The 20,933-nt window shown below is 37.0% G+C and overlaps 1 protein-coding gene across 2 annotated transcripts in view; it reads left to right on the top strand.

The window, feature by feature from the left end:
- Lrp1b (LDL receptor related protein 1B) overlaps window positions 1-20,933 on the top strand; it is a 1,858,137-nt gene that overhangs the window by 1,478,057 nt on the left and 359,147 nt on the right. For both annotated transcript variants that reach the window (XM_087899923.1, XM_087899922.1), the window contains exon 43: window positions 7,309-7,513. In XM_087899923.1, the coding sequence (XP_087756049.1) occupies window positions 7,309-7,513 (205 nt within the window). The remainder of the gene's footprint in view (window positions 1-7,308; window positions 7,514-20,933) is intronic.

Raw genomic sequence — 20,933 nt, 5'->3', positions numbered from 1 at the left:
CACTGGGACTGAGTTTTGCCACAATTCATTCATTTATTCATGTGTCCAGTAAAAATTTTTTTGTGATGGCCTCTGTTTGCTATGGAGAGAATCTTCAATTACACACACACACACACACACACACACACACACACACTTATCTGTGGTTATCAGATTTAAAAAGTTGTTAAAGAAATATGCCAATATATCTAAGTGGTAGCAATACTTTTTATTTTAAAACACTGTCCTCAGTAATGTCATGAAATTAGCTAGGTTCTGCAACCTTTCATCCTTTTGAGTGGGCCTTCAGTCTCATTACACAGTTGTTGGATGACAATGACATATGAATACCACTATTGCACCTTTATGGATATCTTGTTATGCTGGTCATTGATGTGGCTGATAGTTTCCCAGATAGGCAAGACTGTTGATTGCTAAGCATCCTTGGCAACTTTCACGGTTATTTCTGACACTATAGACTCTAGATAAGAGAAGGAAGCATTTAGATTAGGTACACTTTGAGAATTCTTAATCCTATTCCCTAAGTGTGCAGAAGCTTCACTAATAGGGACTTTCCTTCAAATTCTGAGGGCACACAAGAGTGATAGCAAGAGCTTATACTACTTTGGGAGTTACTTGGTCTATCTTGACAAATGGCAATATTCTATATTATTATTGGTAAATATAAATTAATATTTATCAAACAATCGTGTTGTTATTCCTTCCTCCTTTTTCTGTTACTGACTTCGCACCTGCTTCCACACTTATGGCCTCCTTCCCCGTTCTTCATTTAACACTTTCAGTCACTTGTGTCCTGCTATTCTCTCACAGAATCCCCCTTTTGCCCATTGTTTCTCTACACTTTCCTGGTTTCTGCTAATTACTTGGTGCTGCATACTCACTTGTGAGGAGCTAGGATCCACAGATGAGAGAGAAGCTGTGAGGTTTGTCTTTCAATCTAATATTGTCTGGGTTGCCTTCAATTTAATATTTTCTAGGACCATCTATTTGCATCCAAATGTCATTTCATTTTTAGAGTTGAATAATATCCCATAGTGTATATGCAACACATTTTAATTATCCATCCATCTGTTGAATGATATTAAGGTTGTTTCTATTCCTTATCTGTTGTGAATAGGACAGCAATGAGCAAGGGTGAGCAAGTATCTAAGGAGTAGGAATTTGAGTACTTTGGGGATATGTCAAGGAGTGATACCGCTGGGTTGTGACATGCTTAATTTTACTGTTTTGAGGATTCCCAGCAATGGATTCCAGAAGGATTGTGACAGTGTGCATCAACACCAACAATATATGAGAGTTCTCCTTCTCTATCACCTCATTGCAACTAGTGACAGTTATTTTATGAACCAACATGCCTTGATGAAATCTCTGAGTTGCTTGAATATTCATTTTCATAATTGATGAGTATAAAGAACAGCTTTTAATTATCAGCTCATTTTTCATATGGGTCATTTACTTCCTTGATGTTTCATTTTTTTTGAGTTCAGTATCTATTCTGGATATTAGTCCTCTGTCAAGGGTGTAGCTGTCAAAGATTCTCCCCCATTCTGAGGATTTCTTCTTCAATAAATTTGTTGTTTCCTTAGCTGTATGAAGCTTTTTACTTTTATGAGGTTCCACTTGTCAATTATTGCCTTATGTTCCTGGACAAAGGGAGAACTTTTCAGGAAGTCTTTCCTGCATCTATATCTTAAACAGAATTGCCTGTGCTTTCTTATAGCAGTTTTAGGACTTCAGGTTTTCAAACTGAAGTCTCTGATACACATGAAGATAATTTTTGTGTAATGTGATAAATATGTCTATAGTTTCATTCTTCTGCATGTGGACATCCTATTTTCCCAGTCAGTACCTTGTTGATGTTGACTTTTCTACTAAATACTATTGTCCCCTGTGTCAAGTATCGGATGACTATAAGTTTGGGTACTCATGTCTAGACTGTTTTATTCGATTGATATATATGACGAATTTTTTCCAGTGCTGTATTGTTTTTATTACTGTGCCTCTGTAATAGAGCTTGAAGTCTGGAGTGGCAATCCTCTGAGAATTATTTTTTGTTGTACAGGATTTCTCTGTCTATCTGTGGTCTTTTTCGGTACCATATGAATTTAAAATTTTTTTTTCTTCAGCTGTTAGAAATATTTTGGGGATTTTGGGAGGACTGCATTAAATACACAAACTGATCATATAGAAAGGCTATATTATTTCTGCCAATTCTTGAGCATTTGATGCCTTTATATTTTCAGTGTCTTTCACAACCTCTTTTTCTTTTTTTAAGATGTTTGATGTTTTACTTGAAGAGGTATTTTATTTCACTGACTAGGTTTATTCCAAGGTAACTTATCTTTGATGTTATGCCAAATGATAGCATGTCCATAATCTCTTTCTCAGTGTGTTTGTTGGTGGTGTGTAGAAAGGCTATTGGTGTTTTCAAATTGATTCTGTACCCTGACTCTTGGATAAAATGTTTTAATGATCCTAGAAGGTTTCTGGTGGTTTTTTTCAAAACTCTTGTGTATAATAGTATAACACCTGCAAATAGAGATAGCTTCCCATTTATAGACTTTGAATTTCTACCCCATCTTTGTTGAACAACCTCCAAAGCTCTTTTCTCAAGCATCCACAAAAAATGAGTGATGTGGCAGGGACCTCAGACTCTGAGTGGAAAAGGGCTACCAGCCTAGGCTCACATTGAACTTTCTGTGAAAGTTCTTGGAACCTCATGAATATTAGACTTAATTCCCTAATTGAGCCTCAAGTCATTATGAACACAGGAATATTTGTTCTACAGTAAGAGGGAAAATGGTCATTTTTTACTTCATGTTTTCAGTTCATGAGCACAGTAACATTTGCTCTACAGTAAGAGTAAAAACTGGGTCAAAGGAATAATGCGTTAATTAAAATAATCACAGGTCGATGATTCCTGCTATTACTTATAATAGTTACCAATTGATGACTGCTTTGTATTCATACAATTAGTAATAAAATGGGTCAAATTCACTTTCAATCTGTATCTAGCAAACTAAATATTTAAATTATGCACATTGAAGATTTTGAACTGAAAGGTGATTTGTAATTAAAATTTAAAACATAATAAGTATATTTAACCATCATCTACATATCTATATTAGTGATACTGTCAAATCACTTTTGTTACTTGTTGACCAACACATATTTTAAAAGAAAATCATAAGTTATAATTACTAGCTGGAATATTCGGGTCCATACTTGACTCAGAAACTAGTAACTGTATAATTTGGGATTGCTCTAGACTGAATTGCTCACCCTCTGTTTTTTTAACTGTGAAATGAGAGAAGAAATGGAAGGAAAACAGCTTCAAACTTTGAATATTAACAATCTAGAAAAGTATTGTAGATGAATTGTGAATTTAATATCATATATTAAGTGTTTAAATATTAAATGATTCAATAAACCAGATTTTCACTTAAAAATATTTTTAGGGCTGCCAGTATTTTTGTTGCATTTGCTCTTTAGCAGACCACAACATGTCTCTGTTTCACAGGATTGCAGGGAAAGAAATGTTATGATTTACAAAGACTAGAGATACATGTGAGATTTTTTTTTAATCAGCAACTAGAAACGTTTACTTTTTGTTAATTTGGATATGGTACAGAAATTGATTTCACACAATTCTCAACAACTTACTTAGCAATGTTGATGGTCATACCCTAAATTTGCTTTAAGTGTTTGTGTACTGAAGTGTGTGGGCAGTCTGTTTGTAAATACAAAACATTATTTTGGCAGATTTTCTTTATTTTATTTATTTTTCTTTTTTTTAATTTATTCATTTATTTATAAAAATTTCCACTTCCTCCCCTCCTCCCAATACCCTCCCATTCCCCCCAGTCCCTCTCCTCCTCCCTCTCCAGGCCTAAGAGCAGTCAGGGTTTCCTGCCCTGTGGGAAGTTCAACTTCCTCCAAACTCCCTCCAGGTCTAGGAAGGTGAGCATTCAAACAGACTAAGATCCCAAAAAGCCAGTGCATGCAGATGAAACAAGACCCAGTGCCATTGTCAATGGCTTCTCAGTCTGCCCCCATGTCAGCCACATTCAGAGAATCCAGTTTGATCACATGCTCGTTCAGTCCCAGTTCAGCTGGCCTTGGTGAGCTCTCATTAGATCAGTCCCCTTGTATCAGTGGGTGAACGCACCCCTCGCGGTCCTGACTTCCTTTTTCATGTTTCTCCCTCCTTCTGCTCCTCATTTGAACCTTGGGGGCTCAGTCCAGTGCTCCAATGTGGGTCTCCGTCTCTATCTCCGTCCATCTTAGGATGAAGGTTCCCTCTGATCCTCCCTTCCTTGCTGACGTTCTCCCTCCATCTGCTTCTCATTTGAACCTAGAAAGTTAAGTTCAGTATTCCAATGTGTGTCTCTGTCTCTATATCCATCCATCGCAAAATATTCATCAGTATGGTTATGGGCCATGGCCAGTTCAGGCACCCTCTCCTCTGCTGCCCAGGAAACAATCTGGGAACCTCTCCTTGGGCCTGGGAACCCCTCCAGAATCAAATCTCTTACAAACCCTAAGATGGCTCCTTTAGTTGAGATATATACCTCCCTGCTCCCATATCCATCCTTCCTCCTTTCCCCCATCCAACTCCCCCAAGCTTTTCCCAATCCTCCCCTACTACCTTCCCTCTAACCATCTCCCCTTCCTTCCACCTCACCCCCATGCACCCAAGGTTGCCCGGCTTTCTTGTCTACTTCCAATATCCAGGAGGATAAATATTTGATTTTCTTCAGGTTCACCTTCTTATTTAGCTTCTCTAGGATCACGAATTATAGGCTCAAAGACATTTAATTAAGGCTAGAATCCACTTATGAGTGAGTACATACCATATTCCTCTTTTTGGGTCTGGTTACCTCACTCAGTAAAGCGTTTTCTATTTCCATCCATTTGCACGCAAAATTCAAGATGTCATTGTTTTTTTACCGCTGAGTAAAACTCTAATGTGTATATGTTCCACACCTTTAACCATTCTTCTATTGAGGGGCACCTAGGTTGTTTCCAGGTTCTGGCTATTACAAATAGTGTTGCTATGAACACAGTTGAACAAATGCTTTTGTAGTATGATATGGCCTCCCTTGGGTATATTCCCAAGAGTGGAATTGCTGGGTCCTGAGGGAGGTTGACTCCCAGTTTCCTGAGACACCGCCACACTGATTTCCACAGTGGCTGCACAAGTTTGCATTCCCACCAACAATGGATGAGTGTTCCCCTTACTCCACATCCTCTCCAGCATAGGCTATCATTGGTGTTTTTGAGTTTAGCTATTCTGATAGGTGTAAGATGATATCTCAGTGTTGTTTTGATTTGCATTTCCCTGATCACTAAGGAGGTTGAGCATGACCTTAAGTGTCTTTTGACCACTTGAAGTTTATCTGTTGTGAATTCTCTGTTCAATTCAGTACCCCATTTTTTAATTAGGTTAATTAGAATTTTAGTGTCTAGTTTCTTGAGTTCTTTGTGTATTTTGGAGATCAGACCTTTGTCTGATGAGGGGTTGGTGAAGACTTCCTCCCAGTCAGAAGGTAGCCTTTTTGTCTTACTGACAGTGTCCTTTGCTTTACAGAAGCTTCTCAGTTTCAGGAGGTCACATTTATTCATTGATTCTCTTATTGTCTGTGCTACTGGGGTTCTACTTAGGAAGTGGTCTCCTGTGCCCATGTCTTGTAGACTACTTCCCACTTTCTCTTCTATCAGGTTCAATGTGGCCAGATTAATATTGAGGTCTTTAATCCATTTGGACTTGAGTTTTGTGCATGGTGATAAATATGGATCTACTTTCATTCTTCTACAGGTTGACATCCAGTTATGCCATCACCATTTGTTAAAGATTCTGTCCTTCTTCCATTGTATACCTTTAGCTCCCTTGTCGAAAAGCAGGTGTTCATAGGTTTGTGGGTTAATATCCTGGTCTTCTATTTGATTTATAGATCGACTTCTCTGTTGTTATGCCAATACCAAGCTGTTTTCAAGCTGTTTTCAATACTGTTGCTCTGTAATAGAGTTTGAAGTCAGGGATGGTAATGCCTCCAGAATTTCCTTTATTGTATAAGATTGTTTTGGCTATCCTTGGTTTTTTGTTTTTCCATATGAACTTGATTATTGTTCTCTCAAGGTCTGTGAAGAATTTTGATGGGATTTTGATGGGGATTGCATTGAATCTATAGATTGCTTTTGGTAGAATTGCCATTTTTACTATGTTGATCCTAGGGAGATCTTTCTATTTTCTTGTATCCTCCTCAATTTCTTTCTTAAAGACTTAAAGTTCTTGTCAAATAGGTCTTTCACTTCCTTGGTTAGAGTTACCCCAAGATATTGTATGCTATTTGTGGCTATCGTGAAAGGTATTTTGGCAGATTTTCTTGATTCCAGTAAGCTAAGCAGATTTTCAGAGTGTCCATACTTCTAGACTCTTCTCCTTTCTTTGATTTTGTGTTCTCCACTTCCAACTAAGCAGATAGTGCAGAGGAAGATATTTGAAAATCTGTTCCATAAAAACAGGACTTGTAGGATTTGTCCCCTTCCTGCTGAGTTCAAAGGACTTCCATGTAATCATAACTTCCTCAGAGCACAATAATATACTCATTAGTCTAACCTTTGTATGTAGCAGATATTGTAGTAAAGGATTTAAAACACCCCCAAATGCCACCAATTGTAGAATAATAGTATATAATTTATTGTATATATAATTAAATAAACAGATTAAAAGTTATAGAAATAGAGATGTTTGATCATTTTATATCTAAAAAATAAAAAAAAAAACAAGAAATGCAGAATTTCCAAAGTAAATTTGCAAGGGCAAAGATGTCTGATTTTTATCAATTCTAGGAAAATATGTAGCTATAATATATATTATATATATCATAACCAAAGAATAATTGCCTGCAGTGATCATGACAGATTTGCTGAAATGTGACATTATTGTTAAAATTCAACTGAAGAAAATAGAGTTCATATTCATTTTAAGATTATTGTTTTGTCCTTGAAAAGTTGCACAATTAATTAATTTCTCCTCATTATGCATTAAAATGACTCCACCTAATCAAAGAGCTATCTGAAGATGCACACAGGGCGGTTGTATTTGCCTGAGTCTCTTGGGAATACTTAAGAGAATCCTAGAAGTTCTTTCTGAAAACAAGATCCACTTCTTACCATTTAGCCTTCCATGGAGTCATAGACTTAGAGGAAAATATTAAAAAACTGCACATTCTTGTGTCTCTACAAATGTTTTTATTTTTACTAACAATTTTTTTCAATTTTTCTTACATCTTTTACTTTAATCAGTTTAATGTTTTGGACCAATTGGAATGAACAGCATCCCAGCATCATGAGAGCCACATTGACTGGGAAGAATCCACATGTGATAGTCAGCACAGATATACTCACTCCAAATGGACTCACCATTGATCACCGTGCAGAAAAACTTTATTTCTCAGACGGCAGCTTAGGAAAAATTGAGCGATGTGAATACGATGGATCCCGAAGACATGTAAGTTAATTCAGTGCTTCTAGATCACTGCTTTATATAATAACTTAAATACTTCATACTTTTGTGGCATACACCTATTATGGAATTTCAAAAGAACTAATTGTATAAACTTTTTTGATTGAATAATTTATTCAGCACAAAGACAGTCTAGGGGTAGTTTGAAAACCTTCCTGAAGTGCATTTGCTGCCCTACAGAAAATTTTCATAACTTTTATCCTGAGGAGACAAATATTAGGTGTGTTCCCAGTTTTAATTAGAACTGAACTTGAATGGTTTCCATGTTCTTCTTTGTTATTCATAATGTTTTAATACATGAAACTATATTAATTTCCCTGAATAGAGGAAAGATATAAAAGAGTCATTGGATGGAACACAGGTACCTTGAAAACTCTGAAAACAGACACACAGGATTACATTCATAGACAAGTTGTCATACTCAATGAGGTTTTGTTGTCTTTTACTGACACAAGAAATCTTAGTGGAGGATTCATTATGCTTCTCTTGACTAACCCTTGAAACATGTACATAATCATATGCCAATGTGTTTCTCATCTCTTCAAGAAGAAGTTTCAGCACTGGAGATGGTTAAAATTCAGTATGTGAAGAGTTACTCCTGACTGGCCAGGCACGTGGGACAGTCTTGCCCCACACACCATTCCAGTGTTTGTCAGAAGTGCAAAATTCCCGTTCTCAGTTCTCTTAACCCTCGAGGAAGGCCTGAGATGGGTGGAAAATACCTTGTTGAAGGTCAGATCATAATGTTGGAAACTTCACAGGCTAAATGATCTCTGTCTTGACTATAGACACTTATAATGCCAATGCAGGCAGAAAATAAACAACAAAAAAAAAACAGGTATATGGGCCCAGTTTATGTAAAGTTTTATTAATGGAAAAAGCAAACCAACTGACCAAAATTTAATTCTGAATTTATAGGAGGAGTAAGGACAATAATATGTTTTCGTTTGTTTGTTTTTCTTTGGTTTTGTTTTTTGAAATAGAGCCTAGCTATGGGACTTGGGTTAGCATAGAACACTTGGGTTCAAACAAGCCTTCGTGTTTAAGTCTTTCAGTAGGTAAGGGCAACAACCATGCAACAATGTGCACAATGAAGTAGATATGGGGTTCATGTGAAGATACATGGAGTACACTATGTGAGTTTCTTGAGAAAGAGGAAAATGTCATGTTTTGGTACCTCACATTTTGGTACCTCATTCTTTCCAGTGGTGGCTTAAATGGCAGGGAGAGTTGAGAGCTGATTGCCTAATGCCATTGAAATGATGGGCTCAGTCTTGATTAGATATAGTTTGTGTTAAAGTCAGTAACCTTGATCAAAGAGTCATACACCTAAATTATTCATCTACTTTTTAAACTTAATTGTCATGAGACTTAGGCAAATTGCTTAGCTTTTGTAGACTGAACTTTTCATGTGCAAATTTTCAACCTACCACAAGTATTGTGAAGATAAGGGAGAATATAGCATAGAGGTTCTGAAAGGAGATATTAGTTAATACTTTGGAAAACCAAGATAAGTTCTTGTACTCAGTGTGGTTGTATTTTCTTTTTATGTCCTAATACAGAAAATGCTTTTATAGCTCCTCATAAAACCCTTAACTCATCCCAGTTCATATTTCTATCTATGGATTTTGTTCTCCCATTCTTACTTATGATAAGGATAACTAACATGGTGACCTAGGAAGGGGCTGTTGTTAGTAAATTATAAAGTATATGCTTTGTTATATTAAAAACATACCCAGCTGTGACTTTAACTTTGCACTCCTTGTTGATGTCCAAAACAAGATTATTTCTGGCTATGTCAAAATATTGGAAGAAAACTTTCTATATCTATTTTATATTTTTAACTTAGGGTTTACATATTTTAAAATATTCAAATTTGCTATTCATTAATTAAAAACCATACAAATTACGGGCACAGTGTGTACCTGTGCTCACATACAGTGATCAGTGTATGACGTACCAAACATAGATTTTTTTTTTTTTGGAAAGACATTCGAAAACCCTCTACTCCTTAAATATAAATACAATATAGCTAATGATAGTCATCTCTTTACAATGGCAGGATGCTTACCTCTTACTACCTAATTTAGTATCCTTGACCAACTTTTCCCTAAGCCCCTAACTTCCTCTGACTCTGTATTCTGTTTTCCTTTAAGGTCAGCTTTCTAGATTCCTCAAAGGATTATGATTGTATGACAGTTCTCTTCTGTTTCTGGTTTATTTCACTTAACATAATGTTTTCCCATTATATCTTTGTTGTTCAATAATGTGATAGGATTTTATCACTTTTATGGGCCAATAACATTCTAGAGAGATAAAATTCCTAGATTTTCTTTGACCATTCATCAGTTGAGACTCTTAAGTACGTAAGTTGATTCCCTCTCTCGACTAGAGAATCACACTAGTCATGGAGGGTACATACCACTTAGACATAAGAATTTCATTCCCATTGAGTATATGAGTAAGTTTCTAGGTCATTTGTTGGCTTTATTTTGGAACTTCTATACATAAGTAAACACACACACACACACACATGCAAAACTACACTGTCTTTCAAAATAGGCAGATTAATTAAAGTGATATGACAACTCATTGTCATTTTGATTTATATTTTCTGGATGATTAGCAATGTGGCATACTTCTTTGTATACCTCTTGGGAAGTATGCTAAGAAACATCTGTTTAGCTCTTTTGTTCATTTTTTAATTAGAATAGATATTAACTATGAAGTTGGGGTCCTTGTAAATTCTGAATATGAACCCTGACAGAAATATAGGATGCATATACCTCCTACCATTTTCTAGGTCAAACCTTTATTCTGTTAGCTGATTCCTTATCATGTTAAAGGTTTTAATTTACAGGAATATAATTTGTCTCCTTTTGTTGGAGTTCTTTTAAAATGCATATCTTTAAAAATGTAAGAAAACATCCTTTGTGTGTTTTAATTTAGTAGTTTTATTTCATTTCGAGTTAATTTTGAAAAAGCGAAAGTGAAAGATATGGGTCTCATTTCATTTTTGTCCCAGGGATGTCCACTTTTGCCAATACTATTTATTGGAGAGGCCATTCTCTCCCCAGTATGTGTTCTTGACACTTTTATTGAAGTTCAGCTGCCTATGTTGTTTCCTAGAATTTCTTTGCTATATCTGGCCTGGTTTATATAGAAATAACATCATTCCCAGAGGAAGAGACAAGTGATCCCTGTCTAGCTAGTGATGAGACCCAGAGCTCTGCAGCTTTTGGAGAATGCTTACTGCATGCAGGTATATTTGGATCTGGAGAGTTGTAATGGGGGTAGCCTTTTTATTTAGGGTATATCTGAAAGAGCCTCAGTAGGCTGATTGCTATGGACTGCAAGCAATCAGGTAGGTAAAGAAATTGATACAGGAGGGAAGGGAAAAAAATAAACTAAGCAGTAATTGGTTACAGTAAAGAAGTTCAATGTCTGTACAGCAAACCAATTGAGTGATAAACAGACATAAATTGATCTTCCAGAGGAAGATATCTCCTGAGCTGGTGAGACAATAGAAAAAAAAAAATGCAGGCTAGAAGATGTGAGAAGGGGCTGGATAGATGACTCAGCAGTTAAGAGCACTGGATACTCTTCCAGAGGCCCTGAGTTCAATTCCCACATGGTGGCTCACAACCATTTATAATGAGATCTGATGCCCTCTTCTGGTATGAAAGCATACATGCAGTCAGAACACTGTATACATAATAAATAAATCTGAAAAAAAATAAAAATAGTAAAGCAAAATTATAAAAGAGAGATGTGAGAGAATATGTGGGGTAATATCCCAGTTTTCCTGGGCAATGACCTCATTTCTTTAAACTGAGTATTTTCCAGAGAGGGTAGTCAAAGATCTAAGTAAGGCCTTGGAAGTATGAGAGTATATAATATTCACCAAGTCCCTAGAACTTAACTATGAAGTACTTTCAGTCCACAGGATAATGGTATGAGTCAGATTATCTGTCTCAGATATGGTAAGGTTATAGCAGGTACCAGAAGGTAAAGAAGGCTAACAGCACATCAAGGTGAGTAAGAGAGCACTTATTACCTGTTGAAGTGGGAGAGGAAGAGGTTTCTGAGAGAGAAATGGAAGGGATTTTTCCATTTGGCTTCTGGTCTTTTCATTGGCATGAGTGTGGGATAGACAAATCTAGATTTCAGTAATGAGTAGAAGGTGAAATAAGAAGAGTTTAGCTGTGAAGAAAGAAAGGGGGGGTTCATAAAGAAGTGGTATAGGCTAAGACATTGAAGAAGTGGGATAAGCAACGAGAGGCTGGGTAAGAGGATTCCTATAAAAAAAACTGGGTAGATTCAATAAAGTAATCATTATGGAGCTATGCCATGGACATGAGCTGGGATATTATTGGAAATATGCCTGTTGGTCTGACAGGTGAAGAAAAGCAAAATCCAGTTTGTCAGAATTTTAGGATTAGAAAGAGGTTTTCAGTGTGTAGAAAAGAAGACAGCATCTCCCAAGGTCAGTAATGGCTTAAGGACCATGAAGGGTCTATTATCTATTGATCAGAATAGGGTAGTAAGTGGAGAAAAAGGGAAAAAAAAACAGAGTATCCAAGGGCATATTATGGTACTTTAGCGGTGGCTGGTAGTGGTGGGCGGCATATAGAGGCAGGTTCCAAGGATTTGCCAAATGAAGTCCATACACTTATTTACTTCAGAGAAGTTTAATAACTAAGAGGAGCTCCAGCTGATCATGCTTATGCATGGGGGTTTGCATTTGTGAGACTGGAGGGATTAGAAGAAGAAAGGCCACCAGAAGTGTTTTAGAGTTGAAGTCTACATCCTTTTAGCTTACAGAGTTGTAGCCTGCAAGAGTTGTCTCTTATTTATGCTGTTGTGATTACCTCAATGGGGTTCATATCAATTTTGGTTGTAAGGCTGGAGAAAGATCCTAAATGCAAATACAGTTGCCCACGTGCATATGGAAAGGTACAGCAGGATATTGTATAAGGTATAAGGAGGTATAAGGAGGTCGTTGATTTAGAGTGTGACTGTTTTCATGCAAAGGGAAGGGAGCATATATAAGGAAAAGAAGGTGAAGTATTTGGTAGAGGGTGTATAATAATGAATGGTTCTGTCATATAAACTCAAAGGGTAAGGGCTAATGAATTTTCTTGGGAAGTCATAAACAAAGGATAACATTAGGTAGAAGAGCTGACAACGGAAGTTTGGATTTCAGTACTGATTTATAAGTTGAAAGAAATATTTATAAGTTCTGCCTTTCCTGTGAACTATAGGGGATAGAGAAGGAACGTTTATTACCTGACAAAAAAAAAAACTAGATGCTGAGCTTTCTTGGAAATGAAAGAGATTTCTGTCAGATTGTAGAGGAGAAATCAAGCAAAAGCAAGGAATGATTACAGATAGAAGCTACAAATGACATCTTATCTCCTCTTCAACATGGTGTGGAAGCTTTCTATTATACCTGATCAAAAGGTATACTGATATAAGAACATAGCACTGTTACAGAGAGTATGACATGCAGATGAAGTTGATATATAACTGTTGTCCTAGGAGTAGTCCTCAGTGATCTGTATGGGGAAGGGAAATAGTCTGAAAGCCCTTTAGAGAGAGGCTTGGGAGTAAATCATTGTGGGATGATGGTGTGGGGAGTCTGTGACAAGATGGTGGGCTAGGAATGTGTCTTCAATAAAATAATCAGGTTTGATGCCTACATAGAAGTGACAATGCACAACAGAAATGAAACTGACTTTTCAGCAGAAGTGGGGAAAGGGGGTCACTGAGAATATACCAGGAGTGTAGTAGAATAAAACTATGGCAGGACAGTTAATAGAATTAATAAAGAATGAAATAGGATGTAAATAAGCATATTCAGAAATCTGAAAGTATGTGAAGTGGGAGCAGGTACTGCCTATTGTGAAAGAGTTTAATTTTCAACGTTGAACTTAGCTATATGATCAGAAATGTTCTCTTGTTCACCAGAACAGTAGGGGTTGGGAAAGTTCTGAAAAGAGTTTATAGATTAATTAATTAACTACTCAGAAAGGAAAATTACTCTCTTGGCAAATTAGGGCATGAGCATGGAGAATGTGGTATATATTTTAGACTTAGTATAGACATGACCTTTTCATTGTGTGCCAGTGTGAATAAGCAGTTAATGATGATGAGATTTGCATAATGTGAGGAGATTATTTGGAAGAGATTACATTTCTAAGGTGATATTATCTATGACTCATGTGGGATTGTCCTCTCTATGCTGTGAATATTGTTTGTTAATAAAGGAAATGCCTTGGCCTGTTGATAGGGTAGAAATCAGATAGGCAGAGAAAACTAACCTGAATGCTGGGAGAAAAGAGACAGAGTCTTAGATGGAGAAGCCATGGAGCCATCACTGGAGACAGATGTGCTGAAACTTTGCTGGTAGGCCATGACCTTGTGGTGAGGCACAGACTAAAAGAGATGGGTTAAAATAAGATGTAAGTAGTAGCCAATAAGAAGCTAGAGCTAATGGGCCAATCTGTGATTTAAATAATATAGTATCTGTGTGGTTATTTAGGTTCTAGGAAGCCAGGACAAAAACACGGCCCCTTACAACATATGACAGTGTCCTATCCTGTGACTGCATGGTGTTTTTGAAGAGATCAATATACCATTGAGTTGCCTCACCATTAGGATAATCTGACACAACAGTAAATAAGGTTAGAAAGGAGTTAAGGAAGTCAAGACCAAATTACGGCACTTCAAAAAAGATAATGTCTCCAATGAGGAGAATACTTAGACGAAAGGTTTCATTTCACTGAAAGGTAACTAAAAGTTTTACATAAGCAGTGTGTACCTGTTGAATGAGAGAAAAAAAGACAGAGAAACTTGGCTGATTTATAAGCTCATGGAGTCTGTTGGAAGCACAGATTGAGTATGTTGTAAGAATACGAGCTTGAAACTTTCTATCATTCACAGAGAAGTAGCTTCATGAAAGAAGCCCAAATGTACCTCTAAGTCTGACTTTAGACAGTTAGGCTGCTCTCTGTTGTTTTTTTCCCGTAAAACACACACATACGAGCTAGGGTTGTGCTCAAATAGACATTGAAAAACAGGGCAAAAGGTTAGAAGCGGGTATCAAAGCCCTAAAACAGGAGCAGTCAGGTCTGCTTTAAACATAGACAATGCAAGTTGGATACTTTAGGAGAGGCTCAGAGAGTCTAAATAGTTTGGTAAAGATATTTAGCTAAAATAAATCAATGTGACAAAATAAAATGAATGGCATTCTTTGTTGTATAATGTTGACTCTAGACTTATTTACAATACAATGATGCCTTTGTGTATATATGTGTTTTCTGTTTTATTTTGTTTGTTTTTATGAAACTCCTGTGTGTGTGAATTCCTTTGTGTGTGTGTTTATTTGTGTGGGTCTATCTGTTTGTCCTTTTAGTTTGACTCATTTGCTTTCTTTGTTTTGTCTTATTCCAAACGGTTTATTTTTATTTTATCCAATTTTATTGAATTGTTATTCTTGAGAAGTCTGTCTGTTTTATAATGAGAGATATGCGTCCTGATGGAAGAGAAGATAGGGAGGAACTGTGAGTATTTGGGAGAGGAGAAACCACAATTGAATGTATTGTATGGTAAAGAAATTATTTTCAATAAACAAAAGGATTAGCTAAGACTCCAAGGAAATAAAAAAGTTAAACTGTGACCAAGATAAGTTAATTGAGTAGAGGGTATCTGAATCTTAGAGGAGGATACCTGGTATCCCCAATGAGCCAAGAAATTAATGAGGATCTAGGTATGCTTTGGAGGCAAGTCCCAAGATTTCCTACAGAGGAGGAAGACATCTCTGTGTAAGCAGCTTGTCCTCAGAGAATTTATAAGATTTAAAATATACCCATGGGCTTGATCAAGGAGATGAAGATCATCATCAAATACTTAGGGAAGTACTGTCCAGAACAGCAGTGAGATCATTTAGGTATCAGGGCCTGTCCAGGTAAATGCAAATGACAAGAATATCAATGGTAAAAGGGAAATAATAAAGAAAGTACCTTTGTATCAAGCACTGAGAAGAAATAGAAGAATGAATATTAGAAAAAAAAAGGTTTATGTGGACATGCAGGTAGACAGGAGTTATAGGTAAATTAATAAGACAAAACTTGGATTAAGTGGTAAAATACTTATCTACTTTTGGTAGCAAGAGTGAGTGGTGTAGAGAGAGTAAATCATTTGTACTTTGTACAAATTTGTGAAATTTGTACTTTGATTAGTCAGATAATGATAGGTTTCAGTTTCTCAAATTTTTCAGAGTGAGTAGATAATTGTTCCTGACACACAAAGGCTGAAGGTCCATATAAATTGTTTAGTATAAGAGTACATTGTGGAATAATAGTACTGAGGATGTGTATTTGACACAAGAATAAACAGATGGTGTCTACGTCTAGTGCATGGGGGTCCCTGGATAAGGGTTACGAAAAAACAAGGACACAGGGGATGCAGAGTGGAAACAGCACTTGCAACTGCATGCTGCGCATTTATTAAGTAATCCTTTTATACGCTTTGGAAACAATTGTTTCAGTCAACAGTTTTATCTAAAAGAGGAACAATAGATCATGAGTTAACCAAGGACTTATTTAGATTATGCACACAAAGCAGCTTAACGTAGCAAGGGTGGTCTGGGGGCTTGAAAGACATCCTAGCCTATTTTAAACAAGGGTCTCCAGAGACATTATCTCACTGTCCCAATCTATTCTAAGACTTCCTTCAGTGAGCAGAACAGCTGCTTCAAGCTGAGACTGTGGCCTCAGGGCAGCCACTTCCGCAAACCACAGGGTATGTGACACTTGCTACTTAGAAGCAAAGGCCAGAGGACTTGTCACTCTGAAATGTTTCATAGCATTCCATGAAACTTCTCTTAGATTCCAAGGCAGTACTCAACCCCTCCCCTGGCATGGGTGGCATGATCCCTGCATTTTATATCACAGTCTCCAAATCTCCACAAGATGGTCGTGGTAAAAAAGAGTTCCCAGAAGGAAAGAGTATTGGTTAAAAAATAGTACAAATTAGTTTGCCTCCTTAAGATTTTGTGACAGACAGATAAAAAACAGATACAGGAAACTTTTCTAAAATTCATGTCCTAGGAGAGAGATCAGATAACAGAGAATAACCAAGAAGGAATTAGGAAAGGAATATGCAAATAGATTGCACAGTGGTGGGCCAGCCTTGTTTTGGCAGAAGTACATTCTACTTCATATCAGAGAGAGCAAGAACTCTTGTATGGGTACAGTAAACTCTGATATACTGAATAAGACATTCCCATATCCTAGATGTATCAAGCTTATCAGTAACTGACATCTTTGCCCTATGTTCTAGTTTGCTTTCTGTTGCTGTGATAAATACCATGACCCAAAGCAATTAGGGGGAGCAAAAGGATTATTTCAGCTCCACTTCCTGGTACATCACCAAGGGAAGGACAGGAAGGATCAAAAGTAGAAGCAGAGGTACCAATCAAGAAAAATATCTAGATGTTCTGAGCAACCATATGGGACAGTGTATTACTGACTCGCTCTCTTTGGCTCATGATCAGTCGTCTTTCTTATCCAGTTCAGGACCATTTGCTTAGGAGTAAAAGCACCCAAAGGAGAACGGGCCCTCCTATCGATTAGCAATTAAAAATTTTCCCATAGACATCGTCATGCCAATCAGGTAGAAGCAATTATTCAGGTTAGATTCACTCTTACTAAGTGTGTCAAGATGTCAACCATGGTCAGCCATTACACTTTGTGTTCAGTCAAATGGATGGAGGTGGGAACAGAGTCTTCCCCTTCTCTGTTCGTTTTAGGTAGTAGATGTCAATACCAATGAACTCATGAAGTCTGAGGAGTGTGACATAAGACTGTTTGTCAGCACTTGATATCTAACCCGTTCCTGTTTCCTTTGCTCTATTATTAAAAACTTTGAAGGACGGTTTTATATTTCCACTTTGAAGAGTTTGTGAGGGCTGTTCTCTAATCTTTGAAGGTTTTATCTATTATTGGCTGCTGACTGAAATGATATGAAGGCAGATATTTAATATTTTCATCACTTTCTGGATTATATTTAGCCTTGGTCCTTGATAAGCAGAGTAATAAAGGTAAACCTATCAGAATTACACCTGAGTTCTCAGTGAAAACCATGAAAACCAGAAGATCATGGATAGATGTGCTACAGTCACAAAGAGACCATGGATACAAACCCAGACTACTATACGCAGTAAAGCTTTCATGACAAAAAACAGATTTAAACAACATGTATCCATAAACCCAGCCATACAAAAAGTACTAGAAGGAAATCCCCAACCCAAAGATGCTAATTGCATCCACAAAAACACAGGCAACAGAAACCCCCCTATCCATAAAACCCAAAGAAGGGAAACCCATAATGACTACCACTGAAAAAAAAATAGGAATTAACAAGCACTAGTCATTAACGTCCCTTAATATGAATGGACTCAATTTACCTATAGAAAGATTATTAAAAAAAATGTCAAGACCACCTCATTCATAAAACACATGGACTGGGTCTTCCCACATCAATCATCAATCAAAAAGATGCCCCACAGACATGTGTAAGACCAGTACAATCAAGGCATTTTCTCAATGGAGGCTCCATTTTCCCAAATGATCCTAGTTTGTATCAAGTTAACAAAAACCTAAGCAGCACAGCTTGGAACTTCTACAACACCTGTCATAGGGAGGTGCGGGCTGCATCCTGCCACCTGGCTAGCTTAACCCCAAAATAATTGCACAGAAACTGTATTCATTTAAACACTGCCTGGCCCATTATTTCTAGCTTCTTTTGGCTAATTCTCATATCTTGATTAACCTATTTCTATTAAATCTGTGTATAACCACGTGACTGTGGCTTACTGGCAAGATTCTAACCTATGCCCATCTCAGGCCAGAGTTTCATGGCACCTGCCACGCTTCCCTTCTTCCCAGCATTTTGTTCTGTCTACTTTGCACACCTAAGGGCTGCTCTATCAAAAGGCCAAGACAGCTTCCTTATTCAACCAATGAAATCAACACAAATACAGAAGGACCTCCTACACCAAGCACCAATTAGGTTAAGACCCCTATCCTGCACATGAACAATATCTGGATGTGCTGAGCAGGTATCTAGGGATGCCTGGAGATGCTTTCTGTCCTTAGATAGGGAGAAAAAGCAGAGTGACAAAGATATCATGATAAATTAAATTAAAGAACTGGATAAGATACTGAATTTCTTTGTGATACATTTTGGAATCTAAATGCTTTTCTATTTGAGATAGACTGGCAAGAGGAAAAGAAACAAGGATGTGCCCTTGGATGCCAGGACCTGCAACCTGGCAGAGTGGAAGATAAGAAGAGTAGCCAAATGACAAAGACTGTGTAGTGGTGACAGGAAGGATAGGTAAAAGTTTGTCAGGGAGGAAATAAGTGGGTTAAAAGTTGGAGTCTTGTCTGAGGAGGGCAGTATCCTCAGATCAGGCCTGGGAGAATGGGCGAGAAGGGTGGTAATAGCAAAAGAAGATTCCTTTCTGGGCAAAGACAGTAGCAGGAGAGAGAATTCACTGGTAGAGACAAAGTCTAAGGCAGAAGAAAAGTCAGGTGTGGGTTCAGATTTTAGAGAAGGGAAAAGTGTCTTGAGATTCCTCTTTGAACATGGCAGGGAGGGTAGACATATGGAGAAAGGTTCCAGCAATTCTGAAAAACAAGTTATGATAGCTATTGTATTACTATTTGTGATATTATCACTATTTGTCCAATGGGAGGGGCTTTCCAAAATGTCAAAACTCTGGGTAACAAAAAGAGCAATTATAAAGAGATAAAGATTTTATGGCAGTATTAAAGTATCACTATATACAAAGTGAGATATAAAATGTAATTAAACATATAAAGTAAAAATGCTGAGCTCATGCAATACCAAAGGAGAGGTGGGGAAACATCATCTACACTAGTGGAAATCCTTTTTGGGTACTTTTGTAATTCCTTCTCTTGATGAAACGTCAGAGCAGTTGTGAACTGATGCTGCCAGATTTCCCAGGCTCAGGGATGTTAGAAAGGACCTGTAATGTTCCAGCCCACTTTGTAGTTAGAGGGTATTATAGTGTGAAAGGATTGCCAGGAATTTAGGTGTTATCTCATTGCAAGCAGAGTAGACAAATATGTTTGATGAGATAATATTAATGAGAGTATTTCATATTAATGTGCCTGTAATGCGAAAATGTAGGGAAAAGGTTGTATGCTCAACTGAATTTTTCTGACAACTTAAGTTTCCAAATGCCTCCATTCTCTCTGCCAAATGCCTGGAGTGCAAGTTCTTTTGAATATCCATGAGAATCAAACAATGTTGAGTCTATTTGTCAAAGAGTGTTGCATTTTAAAGCCTTTCACACAATCATGTACATGGTGAATCTTTAGACTGTTGTAGAGAGCAGTTTTGTTCAGATCAAAATCATGCTATCATTGTACATAGTTGGCTGAAATGTTTGTAGAGAGTTTAATTTATATACTGTTTGAGTATCTTAACAAAATAATATTAAAAACTCATTAATAATCCACATTCTGTCAAATAGTTTAAAAATATTGCTGTTTTTCTATTTTGTTATTTGAAGATTAACAAGTCTTTATTAACATAAATACTTTTTATGTTAACTCAGTTACAATTTTAGACTACTTTTTATTCCAGGCAATAGTTAAACCACATCCACAAGTTTAAACAAGGCTTGTGTTAATAGAAATCTCATAATTAGTTGTGCTTTTTTAAATTTTATCATAACAGTAAGGCAGGTAGTAGTGTCTCCAAGTATTTAGAAAGGAAGGGGCTCATGACACATGGCAAAATTCTCTTGGGGACAGAACACTCTTGGATAATCTACTTATAAAGGCAAAAGGAAAAGAAGACAATAATTTTATTCTCCATCTTTATTTCTGTTCTGTACCTGTCACTGTTGTCGTTACAGTTGCTGAAACAATAACTAACGCTGTCAGAGGCTGCGACAGCATGATTATAGCCTTTCATTCTGCTGTCACCCAGTTCATGTTAATCATTTCTTGGATGGTATCTGTTACCTCAGTGATACAAAGACTTGCAAAGAGGTTTTGATGCGCCTAGACATTGAAAATTGCAGATGTTTCTTATGTCTGACATTCTTTGAGAGTCGTTGCCTAAATTTGTTTTCCGAGCGTATTTCCAAGTAGAAATGCTAAATCTTGAAATATCTTTATAACATGAAAGATGTGTTCTACTTTGCATTCTTGTTGTGTTAAAAGTGCTGACCAAAACCAACTTAAGGAAAGGAAATATTTATTTTACTTATATGCCCCAATTACAGTTTATTTCCAAGGAAAATTCAGTGGGAACCTGGAGTCGGGAACTGAAGCAGAGACCACGGAGAAATATTACTTTTGAC

Source organism: Myodes glareolus, chromosome 21 (assembly GCF_982192425.1).
Source record: "Myodes glareolus chromosome 21, mMyoGla1.1, whole genome shotgun sequence".
Lineage (NCBI taxonomy): Eukaryota > Metazoa > Chordata > Mammalia > Rodentia > Cricetidae > Myodes > Myodes glareolus.
This window is presented reverse-complemented; position numbering and strand designations above follow the sequence as displayed.